This window comes from Phytophthora sojae (genome assembly GCF_000149755.1).
Source record: "Phytophthora sojae unplaced genomic scaffold PHYSOscaffold_7, whole genome shotgun sequence".
In the NCBI taxonomy this organism is placed as follows: Eukaryota; Oomycota; class Peronosporomycetes; order Peronosporales; family Peronosporaceae; genus Phytophthora; species Phytophthora sojae.
In genome coordinates, this window is record NW_009258121.1 from 3,808,601 (window position 1) to 3,824,095 (window position 15,495).

At 57.7% G+C, this 15,495-nt stretch overlaps 6 protein-coding genes across 6 annotated transcripts; 3 read left to right on the plus strand and 3 right to left on the minus strand.

Moving 5' to 3' along the window:
• Nucleotides 1–507: 507 nt before the first annotated feature.
• Nucleotides 508–1,762, plus strand: PHYSODRAFT_438959 (hypothetical protein; the record flags this gene model as incomplete). The annotated part of the gene is made up of 3 exons (XM_009534723.1): nt 508–1,134; nt 1,210–1,332; nt 1,406–1,762. Coding segments are annotated over 3 exons (1,107 nt in total), but the record flags the coding sequence as incomplete, so codon positions are not given.
• Nucleotides 1,763–2,476: 714 nt separating this feature from the next.
• PHYSODRAFT_317637 (hypothetical protein) lies at nt 2,477–3,328 on the plus strand (the record flags this gene model as incomplete). Its single annotated transcript, XM_009534724.1, has 1 exon — nt 2,477–3,328. The coding sequence occupies one exon, from the start codon at nt 2,477–2,479 to the stop codon at nt 3,326–3,328; it is 852 nt and encodes a 283-aa protein (XP_009533019.1).
• A 39-nt stretch (nt 3,329–3,367) lies between these two features.
• Nucleotides 3,368–4,681, minus strand: PHYSODRAFT_337103 (hypothetical protein; the record flags this gene model as incomplete). The annotated part of the gene is made up of 1 exon (XM_009534725.1): nt 3,368–4,681. The coding sequence occupies one exon, from the start codon at nt 4,679–4,681 to the stop codon at nt 3,368–3,370; it is 1,314 nt and encodes a 437-aa protein (XP_009533020.1).
• A 3,473-nt stretch (nt 4,682–8,154) lies between these two features.
• PHYSODRAFT_248726 (hypothetical protein) lies at nt 8,155–9,816 on the minus strand (the record flags this gene model as incomplete). The annotated part of the gene is made up of 1 exon (XM_009534726.1): nt 8,155–9,816. The coding sequence occupies one exon, from the start codon at nt 9,814–9,816 to the stop codon at nt 8,155–8,157; it is 1,662 nt and encodes a 553-aa protein (XP_009533021.1).
• Nucleotides 9,817–10,216: 400 nt separating this feature from the next.
• On the minus strand, nt 10,217–11,644 carry PHYSODRAFT_516828 (hypothetical protein; the record flags this gene model as incomplete). Its single annotated transcript, XM_009534727.1, has 1 exon — nt 10,217–11,644. The coding sequence occupies one exon, from the start codon at nt 11,642–11,644 to the stop codon at nt 10,217–10,219; it is 1,428 nt and encodes a 475-aa protein (XP_009533022.1).
• Nucleotides 11,645–11,903: 259 nt separating this feature from the next.
• On the plus strand, nt 11,904–15,389 carry PHYSODRAFT_563407 (hypothetical protein; the record flags this gene model as incomplete). The annotated part of the gene is made up of 6 exons (XM_009534728.1): nt 11,904–12,248; nt 12,300–12,748; nt 14,507–14,566; nt 14,605–14,882; nt 14,959–15,095; nt 15,171–15,389. 6 exons carry the CDS (start codon nt 11,904–11,906, stop codon nt 15,318–15,320), a joined length of 1,419 nt encoding a protein of 472 aa, XP_009533023.1. The 3' UTR covers nt 15,321–15,389.
• Nucleotides 15,390–15,495: the final 106 nt, after the last annotated feature.

Sequence of the window (15,495 nt, forward strand, 5' to 3'; positions counted from 1 at the left end):
CAAGTCTCCATTTAGCGCGCCGTCAGGTTGATTCTCTCTCTGCTCTGCCCCTCTCAACCGAGGGGGCCATCAAGAGCGCAGAGCTTCGCCATGACCAGCACGACCAGCACGCGTCCGCACGCTTTCGGTCGGTCGTCGAATGTGTGGCAGTACCTGGACTTTGTCCACGACCAGAATACCCCGCCGTCCGACGATCACGCGCTGTCGGCCTTCTCCGAGTCCTCCGACGTCGGTGACAGCGATGACGAGGAGCCGGCTCCATCCAACAGTGACGGCGCCGCAGCTCGTCAAGCGAGACAACGAGGCTCCCAAGTGTCCATCAAGCGGCACAGCAGGGCACACAAAGGCTCGTCCTCTCGCATCTCAAGCGTGGGAAGTCTACCGGACCTCCACCACGTCGGCAAACTACGTGAAGGTAGCAGGAGGACGCTCACAGTATCGCCCTCAGCTCTGGCAGGCGCAGGGCTGCGAGTGGTTGGAGGCTCCGGCTTCAACTCGGCCGAGATCATGCGGAGACTCAACGCTCTGGGGACGTCCGCGTCCACTCCAGCGTTGTCTGCGTCACCTACCAACAATCTCCACACGATGGAGAGCACAACCAACCAGAACCAACAGGGAGGAGCCACTCCGTTGCAGCTTGCAACCTCGGGCGTGGCCGGTCAAGGGGCAAACGGAGCCGCAGCTGTCGTCGTTCCAGTGTCCGACGCGCAGAAGCTTCGCAACGACTTCAACTCGCAGGCGACGCGCCTCTCGTTCGGCTGCAGCGTGGCGTTGGAGCTGTTCAATGGCCACCTGATGATGGTGGGCAGTCCGGACGGCCAGGTGCGAGTCCAGTCGCTGGAGAAGCTGCAGATCCAGGCCAAAGGCTACAAGGACCGCGCCATCTTCACGCTGCTGGACCTCGCAGACGTCCGAAGTGCCAGCTCCGTACGCTACGGCGATTCCGTCTGGCTGCAGCTGAGTGTGGGGCCTGGCGACGTCTCGTGGGAGCAGGGCGGAGTGCTGGGAGCCAAAGTCCGCGAGGCCCCGCAACTCAAAGCGCTCGGGCTGCTGGATGACGACGCTATCCGCAACGATGTACAAGCCCCTGCCTCAGTGGGCTACCCAGTCCCCGTCACCGCCTACCTCCCCAAGGTTTGTATAAACTACTACCATTACCATTCAATGCTTTTCGTTTGGGTTCTTACGTGACTATTGCTATGGTTGCAGAGTCGAGATGACGGAGACCTGCAGGTAGACGAGATCCAATCTCGTCTGAGGAACAAGAGCGCCAAGATGTTGGGCAAATGGACCATTCGCTCTGCTGTGTGCCAGCGCCGCAAGCAAAAAGATGTACGTTTTCAAAATACTACAACGAAAACATTGTTTTTTGTCCATGAAGCTTACTCGGTATGATATGTTGTAGAACTTCGTCTACAACAACGACGAGGTGTATCTGGAGCAAGATTGGTTTTACCTCGGCGCTGACTCGGATGCAGGGATGGCGGTGCTGCGCCAGCTCCCGCCGGCAATGGCTGGCAAGGACATCAAGCCTGGTGACTACGTCGTCGAGCGTCGGGGAGCCTGGAAACTGCGGCTGCTAGACTCCAGCAGTGGCGGCGCGGGGCTCTCACTGGCTCAGCAACAAATGGAGCGCTTGCTACTGCGTGCGAAGGCTCAATTGAAGCAGTCGCAACGCATGCGCGCAGGCCAAACAAAGGTCTACGGCCCCAATTTGCGTGGAGGAACGGGGTTTACGGCCCAACTTCGAGCTCAAGTGGCAGCTTCGACGCGCCAGACTGAGAGTCGCTATGCCGAGCGTCAAGAGTTGAGGCTCAAACGCATCGATCGCCAAATGCGAGAGAAGGCGCGGAGTATGAACGTGGGCATCAAGTTTGAGGACAATCTTAACGCTGACGGAGGCAGCACCCGACGCTCCAATAGCGGGATCAGACGCGATAGTGCTTTGGTTGACGAGGGACGGAAGAGGACGTTGCTCCGTAGTTCATCGGTGGAGATCATTGCGACCAGTAGAAGGCAGTCGCTCGCTGGTTCGGACAAGTCTGGGGGTTCAAAGGAGGCGACGGACGTTCGGATGAGCTCGTCGCGGTCGACTTCCTCTCTACCAGAGCCGATAAGCAGCTGCGGACTGTGTCATTCGTCTTCTATCGGCTACAATCTGTGCTGCCAGTTCCGAGACGTCATGCGAATGCTGGAGCAAGAGCGGATACTCGACTCGACTGCATCCGGTGAGGACCCTCAGCAAGATACTTATGGGGAGAGTGCGTCTTTGCCAGGGTCGAGGAGAACCGCCCGAAGTAGAGCGAGTCGCAGTGCGAGACCTGAGAACGGGTTGGCTTTACCCCCTCAAGTTGCGTTGACGTCGAGAGATTCTACCGTTCACAATGGAGTTGAGTCTGCCACGGGTAGAGGCACCCCACTGAGCCACCCATTGAATGAGCGTGTGTTGCAGCTCTTCGCTAAGGAGGACGCGGCCATGGTTGACATCATCAAGTTCAAGGAGAAGGAGGCGTACCGCGCCATGTACGCCGAGAACCAAGCGCGCGTGGGTCTTTCCCCCGTGGCGGCCCACTTCCGAGACCGGTTCAAGCACGTGGGCCTCATCATGCAGATGCACAAGCAGAACCAGCAAGTGCCGCAGGACGGCATCAGTGGCCACTTCCAGAAGCTCCACGCGGATCTCTACTCGGCCAACAGCAAGAACCGACCGACTAGCAGGTCGATCGAAGCCGATGAAGAGGATTACGACTCGGACTACGACTCCATGGACGACTACGACGACCCCGACAGCGCCCTCAATACCCCCATGACACCACCTGAACCTCTTCAAGTCACGATCGAACCCCACTCCGGTAGAAAACAGAGCGACGAAGGTGTATCGACCCCGCACGTGGAGCGGATCTTCCCTACGCCCGAGGAGCTGGAACAATTGACACCCGTGGACACCAAGGCAGCGCTGACCCTGTACGTGCAGAACCGAACTGCGATGGGGGAGATGCTGGACGGATACGCGGAGCTGGTGGACACGCAGATGGTCCCGACGCTCAAGAACTCGCTCAGTACGCGCAACCGCGGGGCGATAGTGGAGGCGCTGGACTTCGTGGCTCGAGCGTCCGAGTTCGTCTGCGCGCGTCGTGTTCAGGTGTTCGTGGCCAAGTTGCTGCACGCCGTGTCCGAAAGCGACGTCGGGGACTTCACCAGTTTCCAGAAGGAGTTTGACGAGCTGGTGATTGAACTGCAGGGCGCAGTCAACTTCATCCGCTTCTTCCTGCAGACTAGAGCGGCTCGACGGAAGAACAAGGAGACTAAACGCATGGAAATACGATAAAAGTATCGAATTATTCACGAGTCTTCGACACCGCCCTGCTTATCGACGGGAAAGTTGGAATAGGTCAACGCGACCAAGTGAAGCGAGTTTGTCGACTCGCCACTGAGTCCATCGACATCCGGCCTTGTCGCTTGAGATGACGCAGTGTGCAGCAGGATCGAATGTATCCGATGCGAGAGCGTCGAGTCTCTCGGCTGAAGCTTTTCCGCGTCGTTTATGAGCTACGAGCACCTCCAGCTTGGCATCGGATTCGGCCAGTTGGTCGAGTGTGTCGAGGAAGACTTCGTGCGCGGCCCAGTTGTACAGCACGTCGGCAGCGAACACGACGCGGACGTTTGCACCTCGCAACGGACTTGGCAATGGCGTGCCCCACTCAAGTGCTAGGACTGATGCTGATGGTGGAGATCCATTCCGGTCAAGATTCTTCTGCAGTCGGCCCGTGCACTCAGGCTTCTCCGTGAAGACGGCCTTAACGTGTTGGTGCGAGCATTGAAACCTAGCCAGTACTGCTGCAAATAACCCACACCCGGAGCCAAGTTCGAGCATTGTTTGGTTGCTGTCCGCTGGGTCGGCTTGCCCCGGAGATGTTGGAGCTCGAGTGCTAGCGTGAAGCATTGCCCAGCTGAGCAGAATTGAGGCGTCCCACACATGCGCCCCCATGGCGTCACCATAGTGTTCCTCCACTATCAACAGCCCTCCTTCATCTGTGGGGCGTCCTGTAGCTGAGACTTTGGACGGCGTGGAACGAAAAAGCCGCTGACAAAATGTGCTGGTGAGGCTGGAAGCGCTCGAGTCGCGAGCGTTCGTGACCTGCAGCTGAACTTGAAGCGGAAGCACCAGCACGCGTTCGTTGAGCCACGCACTACCGACGCAGAACGTCTGCAACAACAGTCGGCGGTGGTCATTCATGGTTGGATCACCCCCGAGCGCTGCTGTCTGCTTCATCATGATGCTGAGACTGACACAAGCGTCAATGACCGAGGACGTTGAGCCCTGCACCGAAGCCCAGAACAGCCACTTGGTTTGTCTATCAGCAGCGGCAGGAGAAACCTGCTCCTCGATCTCCAAAGTGAGATCATCAGAGTCCATAGAGCCGCTCTCCTGGTTACCACTGTCACCAGAAGTGAGAGCGATGTCGACCCCTTCTGGAGGTGCGAAGTGCTTGGGGAACGGTTGCCCCACTTCGTCCACAATGTCGACCACAACACGAAACCTCTGGCCAAGCTGCACACGAACGGGTAAGCCAAAGCGGAGTCGAAGCCGCAGCAACTGTAGATCGGCCGGCAGCGCGCTTTGGAGTCTCTGTAGCTCATTCCTATCGAAGCTGAAGAGCGGCAAAGGTGCTGTGTCCATTGTTGGTATATCCTCTGACGGGGCGTCAATTCAAATTCAGATCCGTCGCCTCTGCGTCTGTTCACCAAGTTGCGATTTAACTGCGGTCGTGTTGAGAAATGGAGGCGACGCCAGGCGGTCTGTCACTGCCGCTGCATCCGCGTCGAGCTCAACAGCTCTTCCAGGTAGAGAGGGGGTAGTAGCTACTACTTGTTGTCATTAGACCTTAAGGTTTTTGCCGGCTCTAATTCGTCCCCATTCACTAGGAAATACTGCTTACGGACGCTCAGTTGACCCCGCACCTGTCGGAGACGCCGCTACCTCAGCGACTGCAGCAGCTACAGGTGCGAAGTATAGCACAGAGCTTTGGTGATAGTGTGGCTGACCTGAAATTTGCGTAGAGTCTCAACTTGAGCGGCATTCAGGAGGCCAAACGAGGAACGAGTTTCCACCGAGTTCGGTTTGCTACAGAGCTGAATCCTCACAGTGAGATGGAACAGGTAACACTGAGGCTCTCGAAGGACGGATCAACGCTTCACGTGCTGGCAGACGCTGGCGATGCACTCACCAGCTCGCTTCAGTTGGTCGACATTCAAGGAATCGCCGTGCACACAACACCAGCGAATAGTTTCTCGCTACAGTTCGATGAGGAGGGCAACAACGCTACTTCATCTACTCCTCTGGTGGCAACCGATACATTCGTAGCATCAAGCGCGAGCACCTTGACTGGATGGGTGACAGCGCTAACCTGCGGGGTGAATGCCTTCCAGCGGCAACTAGAACAGCAGGACACGATGTTTTCTGATGCGAAAGCAGTCGACTTAGTGTGGCAGGCCGCGCGACTTCGTATCTTTGAGCTGGCACAAGTGATGCCGCTGTCCGAAGCAATCGACCACGTCAAAAAATCCGTTCCGATGCAGGATCTACAGCAGAGCGAAGCCCTCCGCTGCCGTTTGCAATTTTTGAACTCCGATCTCCCTCCGCGCTAGCCAGTATCACGTAAATCACTTTGATAAAAAATAAAAAGAGAGAATTTTTTATTCATATGCTATTCAGCAAAAAAAAAAACTTGGTAAAAAGTCTGCAACAACACATCCTCGGAGTGTTTACTCCAGCGATCAAGTCCGTCAATGCCAGCAACTCGAATTTTCTTCTGCACTTCATCTTTAGTCCACTCAGGAAAACCTTCCACTAGAGACTGGGAATAACATGAATCTGACCAGCGCTTTACTTTCGACGACGCAGAAAATCTCGCGAGTTTTGATCTCAAGGCTGAGTCGGAGTCTTGCAATGAGCACAAAAACTTATGGAAATACCCCATGTTTAATGCGTGAGTGTTCGCTCGCGTCACTTGAACGAACCGAACCAACTTGAGCTCCTTGTCGCTTCAACCAACCAGTTTTCGGAAGTTCTGGCAGATTGTCGGGATCCACGACTTGGACTTTTCCTTGTGGCTATAAAATGATCTTTTCACGTTCACGCAGCTTTGTCCATCCGTCGCAGCACTTGCGTCAACACCATCCGATAGGTTGTGGACCGCTCGTTGTAGTAGTTCCACCACTTCTGCAGTAGAGCGATCAAACATGTACCGAGCTTTGCCCCCCGCGAAGTAGAATTTCGATCGCACCAGCGTCTGGCGCCAAGAAAGCGCCAACTCCGCATTATTTGGCTCAAGGTCATCGGTCGAATACAACTGAGCTCGGACGCTTTCAAATAGTTCGTCGTTCTTGACTGCTTCGAGGAATTCGCTCAACACCCACGAGGATACATACAGCTCTCGGACACCCAAACTGTGTTCACTCTGCTCATCGAGTTTACCTCGGATCGACATGGCTGTCACGACTACAAGTCGACGGTTCGATCGATTTTGCTCGAGCCATTCGGTGCAGGTTAGTTTCTCCATGTTATGATCCACCGTCACCCCATTCAGAAACACGACATGCTGCTTCCGGTTGTCAACATCGCTCAAAATTCGAGGCACCGCACACTTAGATCTGTTGTTTTCTTCACGTTCCCCTCCAAGCGCACACACGCCGGGGCCTCGTCGTGAGTGAGATGAATCCACGTGACCACCCACGTATTCGTACGAGCAACCGCCAATGCGAAGGCTGCAGCAGTTGCTGATTTCACCGTCCCGGACGGCCCCAAAACGTATCCCTATCGACCATCGCGTAGAACTTCATATTGCAAAAAACGAAACAACTTGGCAACGTCCTCGCGACAGTAAAGGTCCAGGTTCTTACCCAAAGAATGAACGCCAAAACCGGAGATAGCAGCGGCGTGAAGCTTCCAAAACCTCGGGAGATGGTTGTCGTCGCGGACACTTGGTAATGTTGAAGCTGCTGGATCCAGCGTTGTCGTGGTTGTCCACCTGACGTTAGTTCTCGGCACTTTGGTCGGTCTCGCCGGCACTTCACGATGAGCGCGTTATCCTCGTCCAGCCCCAACTTTTCCACTGAGGCGGATGATATCAATGGCCGGCCGTTCTTGCCATCGTACGTGGCTCTGTTGGCGTAGATATGGAGCTCGCAGGGTGGAACATAGGGATCAATCTTGGTGTGGAGCTCACAGAGGAGCTCGTCGACGTCTTGGACATCTTCAGCAGGGTGGACATAAACCACGTTCCAACGCTCGAACGCGTCCCGGGTGCCTTCATCACTAACTGGAACCAGACTTTGCGTGCCATCGCTGTATCCTGAAATGTGCGAATGACTGCAAGAAACATCAATCATGCGCCAAAAAGCAGTAGATAGATAGATAATCGGACTTTTCTCATGTCAAGTGAATTGTAAACTACGCGATCTCAAGTCCCCCCCTTGAAGTTATCGTCACGTCCTGCAACGCAAGAGGCTGAACGTCGTGCAACACAGAAGTGCTCTGAAAATGGGTCCACGGTTCGTGAATGCACTTAAGAAGCCAAGTTGGCGCAGGATACACTTGACGCTGTCCTTATATCCTTTCGAGTCGTCGCACCAACCGCGCAAGTTTTCGAGAGCGCCTGCGATCGCTGTGAAGATGACGGCCACCGCGAGGCTCACGTGCTCCTTCTTGTCTTCGGCATCGCTTCGCACGAGAAAATAACTCGCCGCTAGGATCGCGGCAGTCCACAGTGACATCCCGACCCAATTGACGATCAACAGCGCTAGTCTGCGTAGAAGCTGGCGTATCAACTTGCCAACGCAGTCTTGGAACGGCCCCGGGTTTTCGCTGGCCAGCATGCGGAAGTAGCTCGGCGCAACACTCCACACCACGTCATCGACGCCGTCTTGCTTCACTTGCTGTAGCTGGATGCGATCGGCGAACTCGAGCAAGCCGTCCACCTTTCTCCACCCCATTTCCAGCAGGATGACCTCCTCCCTTTGACAAAACACATCACCGCAGGTTGGCAAGAAGTCAAGGGTCGCTGGTGTTGAGGATCATTTCGAATACCATAGTGCAGCTCTTGCAATATATTATTCATAAAGTAAGCTTCATCGATCATTCGTTGCGTAGTATTACTTGTTGAGCACTTGGCACTTCTCGCGAAGGCTGTTGGTCAGGCCCCCTGCCTGCGCTTTGGCGTCGTGGAGCACTTCATTGATATTGTCGGGCGCTTCCGAGTTGATATCGAGCGTGAATCTTGCGATGGGAGGGGCGTCTCCTTCGCCGTGCAGCGCGACAAACAGGCTCCAAACCATCGGCGTCACGAGCCGGAAGTCCTTCATGATCTCAAGTCCCGACCGAACAAAAGCCGCCCGATTGGGGTCTTCACTGGCCGTGTCCCAGCCAGGCTGCAGCAGCTCGTGGTTCGTGATCGGACCCGGCAAGGGGCCGCCCTTCCCCACGAACAGCGCCCAGCGGTTCATCCAGTCGGCGTGCACTGCAAACCAGCACTCTTTGAACTTGAGCTCCTTCCGGTCGTAGGTCATCACCAGCTTCAGCTCCAGACGTCGACGCAGCTCGATGTCTTCCGAGTACGTGGGCTCGGAAGCCGAGGCCAGGCTCATCCGCTGCAAGCTGACAGCCGAGATTCTGCGACTTGGTGACCGCGACACCGGTGCGGGTGCTGGCGTTGCAGTAGTTGGCGGTGGCTGCACTGTCAGCTTCACTGGGGGTGGTAGACGGAAGCTCAATCGTCGAGGCTCGCTACTCAGACGGCCCAGGCGCTCTCGAATGCCTGCCAGCGACTCGTGTGAGACGTCTTCTCCGTTGATTTCCACGATCTCAGCACCCGAAGGCACGCTGCCGTTCCTCTCCAGCGCACCACGAGAACCGTCAGGCAGAGGGATGAAGCCCAACACCACGGCACGATTCGCCACCGAGCCATCAAGGTGTAGACCAAGCGAACCTGCTGGAACCTCCACGCTCACGACTTTGTCGGATGCGCTTGGAACGAACGGATGCGTGTCGGACTCCAGCGCACGATCCTCCATGCCTGTCACGCGCACGAACGACGGAGATCTACCCGTTGACTTGGCCACCGCAGGCACGGTCGGCATTGCAGCAGTTGATTCAGCTGTAGGCGACGTCGTCTGACCTTCCGGGGTTGCTGTGCGAGGCGTAGCTAAGGCTGTCGCAGCGCGTAGGCCACTCCACATCCAGCTTGACCACTCCCCAGCAGACTTTTTGTTGTCACTGCCTTCCACGAGACTTGTTGAGCTACTGGTGGGACCGAGAAGCAGTTGAGCCTTGTCATCCTGTTCAGGACTCTGGGGAGTGCTTAGTGCCATCTTTTGGTAGTTCTGCGGCGGCACGCGGAAGCGCAGTTGTCGTTTGAGGTGCGCAGCTTCTCGCAGGATGGTGCCAATCTCAGCGAGCGTCTTCCTCGGCTCTTGCATGAAGTCCGTCTTGTCCATCCCGACCAGTACGCTGCCGTGAGGAACTTTGCCACTCGCTTCCACAGCGCCGGGAGTGCCTTCACGCGCCACCGGAGCGAAGTCGTCCAGCAACGCGGCATCGGCGCAGCTTCCATCGAGCAAGATACCGAGCGGGCCTGCAGGGACGTTCACCTCCACGATCTGCCACGCCGTGATATCCATGCCAGCAACGATGATGCTCGAGGGTTTGACTAACCCGCCGGAGATCTGAGTGAACTCGCCAGTTGGACTGCCGGGTGTCGCGATCAGCTGCACCGTGTCCGACGTGGTCGGCTTGATCGCCGAGAAGAGCGCCATCATGGTGTTGTCTGCTGCCACTTGCTGGATCAATGGAGCTTTCCACAATGAAGTCTCAGGTGTGAAGCTCACTAAACGCGCCAGTCCTCGAGTATGACCCGCACCTTCGTCCTCAGAGCGACCTATTTTCAGCCTGGTGAGCACCTCAATGCATCAAGAAACGAAACTTACCAGCGCCTGCTTCAAGACACCCATCCATGCAAGGTCATTTTCATCTCCATCATCTCTGATTCTTACCGCAGCAAAGCGAGCGGTGGGGACTGCGTCTTCACGTCTTGAAGTAGTATGTATTCCACCTGCTCCACACGTCAGAACAGCACACAGCTCTAGTGCATCGCATCGCATCGCACGCATTAGCCAGTTGACTGCCTTCGTGCTTCACAGGGGTCTGAAAAGATCCTATCTACTGCGAAGCTGTGGGCGCCGGGGGCGGCACTTCAGCCGACGAGTTGGAGCTGACAGCAGGAGCTGCACTCGCACTCGCGTCCTTCTCGCCATCGTCGCTGTCCTTGCTGCTGCGCGGGCTGCTGCCGAGCGTCAGCGCCTTCGTGAGCGAGATGGTGGCCTTGACCGTGCTGACAGCCGCGCGGAACTTCCTGCGCGCGTTGAACTTGCGCAGCTCCTGCAGCGCCGTGGACAGCTGCACGTCCTTGGCCGCGTCGCCGGCGATCCACGGGTGCTCCAGCAGCTGGCGCGCGGTCCAGCGCTCCGCGGGCTTGAGCACGAGCATCTTGCTGATGAGATCCTTGGCCTCGGCCGACACGTCGTCCCAGTAGGGCGAGTCGAACTCGTAGCGTCCGGCCTTGATGAGCCTGAAGAGCACGCCCTGGTTGTCGTGGTGGAAGGGCGGGTAGCCACACAGCAGGATGTACGTGATGACGCCGATGCTCCAGATGTCCACCTCCTTGCCGTAGGGCCTGGCCATCAAGATCTCGGGCGCCACGTACCCGGGCGTGCCGCAGGCGGTGGACAGTCCGGCGTCTCCGTTCTGGATGGCCGACTTCTTGGCGAAGCCGAAGTCGGCGAGCTTGATGTCTGCGTCGTCCTCCTGGCTGCTCAGCAGCAGGTTCTCCGGCTTGAGGTCGCGGTGCACGACGTCGGCGTCGTGGCAGAAGGCGATGGTCTCCAGCAGCACCTTGACGAGGTCCCTGGCCTCCCTCTCCGAGTAGAAGTTCTTCTTGACGATGCGCTCGAAGAGCTCCCCGCCGGGCATGTACTCGGTGACGAGGAAGAAGTATTTTTCTTCTTGGAACACGTCGTAGAGCTTGACGATGTGCGGGTGCTGCATCTCGCGCAGGATCTTGACCTCGGCCACGAGCGCGCGCAGGTCGTCGGCCGACAGCTGCGCGCGCTTGATGCACTTGATGGCGAAGCGCGCGCCCGTGGCCTTGTGCGTGGCCTCGCGCACGACCGAGAAGGTGCCCGCTCCCAGCTCCTTGCCCAGCGCGTACTCGTCCGCGAAGCGGCGCGCCGCGTCGTGCGCCGCCAGCTCCTCGAACTGCACGGCGGGCGGCGGCGGCGGCACGAGGAAGCGCACGACGCGCTCGGCGCCGCTGGTGCTCACGAGGATCTCGCGGATCCTCTCGAAGCTCCAGGCGGCGGCCGCGTCCGTGAAGTCGTGCTCGTTCACGCCCAGCAGCAGCGAGTTGGGCCCGATCTCGCCCTGCAGCTCCAGCGCGCCGGGCTCGCCCGAGCCCCCCACGGGGCGGAAGCCGTCCACGATCACGTGGCCCTCGCCCACGGGGCTCTTGCTCACGATGAGGCCCAGCGGACCCGCGGGCACCACCACGTCCACGCGCTTCCAGTCCGAGCGGTCGGGGCGCGACGGCATTGTCGGTCTGTCAGTTAGTATAGGGGTGGAGCACGGGGTGGTGCAGTTGTGGACAGCTAGGAAGAGCTAATAATGGCATGCCTTGCTTGACACGGGAACAGGAGCGTCACATGGCGTACTTAAGTGGGACTATAGTGGACGCGCTATGCTACAGTAGGTGGTCGGAATGAATATCCATCAGGCGGACAATATTCAGTGGGGGGGGGACGATTACGCTGGTGTCGTTGTTGTGCTGTAGCGTACTTAGTAGTAGTTGGGGATGACGACGTCACGCGATGGGGAGCCGGAGACGGGCGCGAATATCCACCGCAAGCGCCCGCGCGAGGCGCCGCCGCAGTGGAGCCCCGACGCGAGCCAGGAGCTGCTGCGGCTGCGCTTCCGCCAGCTGCGCGCGCTGTTCGACGACGCCGAGACGGTGGCGGACGTGCACGAGGCCTGGGGGGTCGTGTCGGCCAGGCTCAATGATACCGACGGGCTGCTGGACGCGCAGGTGGACGCCGTCAAGTGCAGCGACCAGCTCACGAGGCTGCGCCAGCAGTGGCAGGACAGCAGCACGGCGCAGCTGCACCTCATGATGGCCGAGTGCTTCAGCAAGAGCAAGGGCGTCGCACAGCAGCAGCAGCAGACACCTCCACAGCAGCAGCAGCAACAACAGGAACCGGTTAGACGCAGCTTTAACAGGGCGATGGAGCAGGCCATGGCGCAGGAAGAAGAGAGCGCGAGGGTGGAGACATCTCCGAAGCGGACGAAGACGGCGGAGACGACGGCTGTGCCAACGCCGCCGCAGACCGAGACGACGGTGGTGGTTGTGCCAACTTCGCCACCACTAGTAGAGCCAGTGGAACCACCTCCATCTCCATCTCCACCGTCTCTTCGGGAAGAAGTACAGGACTCACCCGAGCCAGCGTCGTTGTCGCCTGAGCCGGTTCCACAGGAAGAGGGGGGACACGAAGTGCCAGCTGAAGACGAAGAGTTCCCGAGGCAGAACGAGATCATGCACGCTCTGGAGAGACGCTCTGAGCAGCTCGAGAGACTCGCCAAGTCCCACCAAACGCTGGCTGAAGCGACCCAGAAGCTCATGGAAGCGCTAGTGAACCGGCACCTGTAGCCGGCCTTTGAAGCAACCGTATTAGCGAATTGGCGAATGAAGCAGTATTGGACTTGAACGGGCGAATGGGTCTGCTAGAATGCGACTTGCTTTTGGGCAAGTGCACATATTCAGATATTGTGGGGGTTCATGGCTATCCGTTCCGAGGAATCGTATCGACGAAAGCTACGCCAGAGGATCGAGGAAGAAGGGAGCTGCCGGGGGAGACTAATGTTAACCAATGCACTTGGATTTATGTGAAGCTCGCGTCGGCGTGTTGCAATTACTATGCTGGGATGCCCCCTCCATGGGAAGCTGAGCTGGCTCGCCAGCGAGGGTTCTGCGACGCTGGAGCAAAAGAATGTCCATGGCATCCTTCAGCCATCGCTAAGCTTATATGAAATGGTGGCTGCGGCAGTTCACGGTGCCAGCGCCACCTCTATGAGTTCTGCGCGCCTCGCCATTTCCCATTTCACGGCCTCCAAGACAACTTCCGCCGCCTTCAACCCGTCAGTGTACCGTTGTCTCGGATGCAGCACCAGATACCCGACGAGATTCGCTATTTGCTGCCGCCCTCTGTGGTGTGGGCTCACGAAATGATGGGGGTCCTCGAGATCATGGAAGAGCAAGGTGTGTACCGCCAGGTCATCGACGACGCGACCAACCGCGCGATCGGCCTCTTGGGGGTGCTCAACACCGTGGCCTACCCACCGCCCGCAGAGCGGCCCAACGTGTGGCAGCGCTATCTGTTCGAGCTGGACAGGCAGCAATTCAAGGACGAGTTCTGTATCCATCCACAAGGAGACTTTCAACCAGGCGGTGATTATCATTGATCTCGACCCCGTCTTCTCTGACAGCGAAGCCTAGTTGGATGATCCTGTCTGCTGCCAACTTCTCGTGACGCTGAAGCGACTAGGCTCTTCTGGTGACGAGGTGGATGGTGAACCGCTGGGCAGCATGTTCGGTATTACAGGGGATACGGCTCATCGCTACTACATGCGCTGCATCCACACCCTACACAACCTGCGCGATGATCTAATACTGTGGCCGGACGAAAAGGGGGGGGGGGGGATCGCGCAGCGGATCGAGGACGAGCATGGATTCAGTACCCTCGCCGAAGAAGTCTCGCCATTCGAACCTTAGATTGTTTTGTCCCAACACTCGGCTGTCATGAACCGAGCCCGGCCAACCCGCATTGAAGTAGCTACCAATGCAACAGCATCAACAACAGATAAATCAACTCATTATAATGGCAATGCAAAGGTATTTCAGCAGAAGACGCACCAGATCATCCGCTTGTCGTCCGAGACAACAATGGTGTTAAACGCGTGAAAGCCGTCCTGGCAGAGGTAATCTTCTTCGCGGTGCGACGGTGGAAATGCCAATGGAATCAACATGCCGTCCACACACCCGACGCAACCCAGTACTTGCTCGGCGACTCCGCCTACAGCACCCACGAAACGCTGGTGCCTAGCTTTGAGTCTGACCCCGAAGAACCTCTGACCGACGCCCAGTTGCGCTTTAACTCTCTCGGCTTTCGTCGTGGTGGAGCAGTGCGTTGAGATGCTGAAGTCGTAGTTCCAGAGCTTGAACGGCCTCCGGGTCCAGATCACGGACGACGTAGAATCCGTGAGGCGCGCGCTGAAGCACATCGACGCAGGCGTCGATGTGCACAACCTGTACCTGGCGGGCCATTAGCTGGATTGACAACACTGCAACAGCTTCCTGAATGTTGCCATGTTCCTCTCACCCATGTCAACTTATATCTTAAATAGGGGTTTCGTACTTACTCGAAGTATCTGTTGGCTGGGCGTCAATTCGTGCGTGCCGCTGCAGTCGACACCAAGCGCCCGCCCGATCCGCAGCAGCAAAGAGCTCCGTCCGCCGCCATGTTCAAGCGCTTCAGTGTGGACGAGCACGTGAGCACCAGCAGCAAGGTCAAGTCCTCGCAGCAGCGCAGCATCCGCTCCAAGGTGCTGGAGCAGTACCCGGACCTGGAGCCCTACGCCGAGATGCTCATGCCCAAGAAGGCGCCCATGGTGGTGGCCAAGTGCCACAACCACATCCAGATCGTGCTGCACGAGGGCGAGCCCGTCTTCTTCAACCAGCGCGACGGCCCCTTCATGCCCACGCTCAAGCTGCTGCACAAGGGTGAGCACCGTTCCAGCTACTGATGCTGAAGCTATTGGGTTTTGGCGTAGCGTACTTACTTGATGGTTGTGTGCAGTGCCGCACGTGATGAAGCAGGTGCGCGCGGACAAGGGCGCGATCCCGTTCGTGCTGTCGGGCGCCAACGTCATGTGCCCGGGTCTGACTTCGGCCGGCGGCGACATGCCCGAGCCTCTCGAGGCTGGCACCCCCGTGGTACGTTGGTGTAGTGAAACTTGAGGGCTGTACGTTTCGTTCGGTGCTGATGCTTTTTCTCTTTTGGGGTGACAGGCTATTATGGCGGAGGGCAAGGAGCACGCCATGGCCATCGGCATCCTCACCATGTCTACGGACGACATTCGGAACAAGAACAAGGGCATCGCCATCGAGATGGTGCACTTCCTGGGCGACGACCTGTGGACGTGCCCGCACATCGATTAGGCAGCGAGCAGATTGATTGGCCGAGTAGAAGAGCACTTGATGGTCCAGTTACTCTGACGTGAACTCAACCCTTGTTCATTCATCCGAAGTTACTTGGCGCAATTTTTGACTCAAAGTAATGGGTACGACACGTTTTGGTGTGCATCTTGACGTCTTTCAGTATCTATCGGGCCCG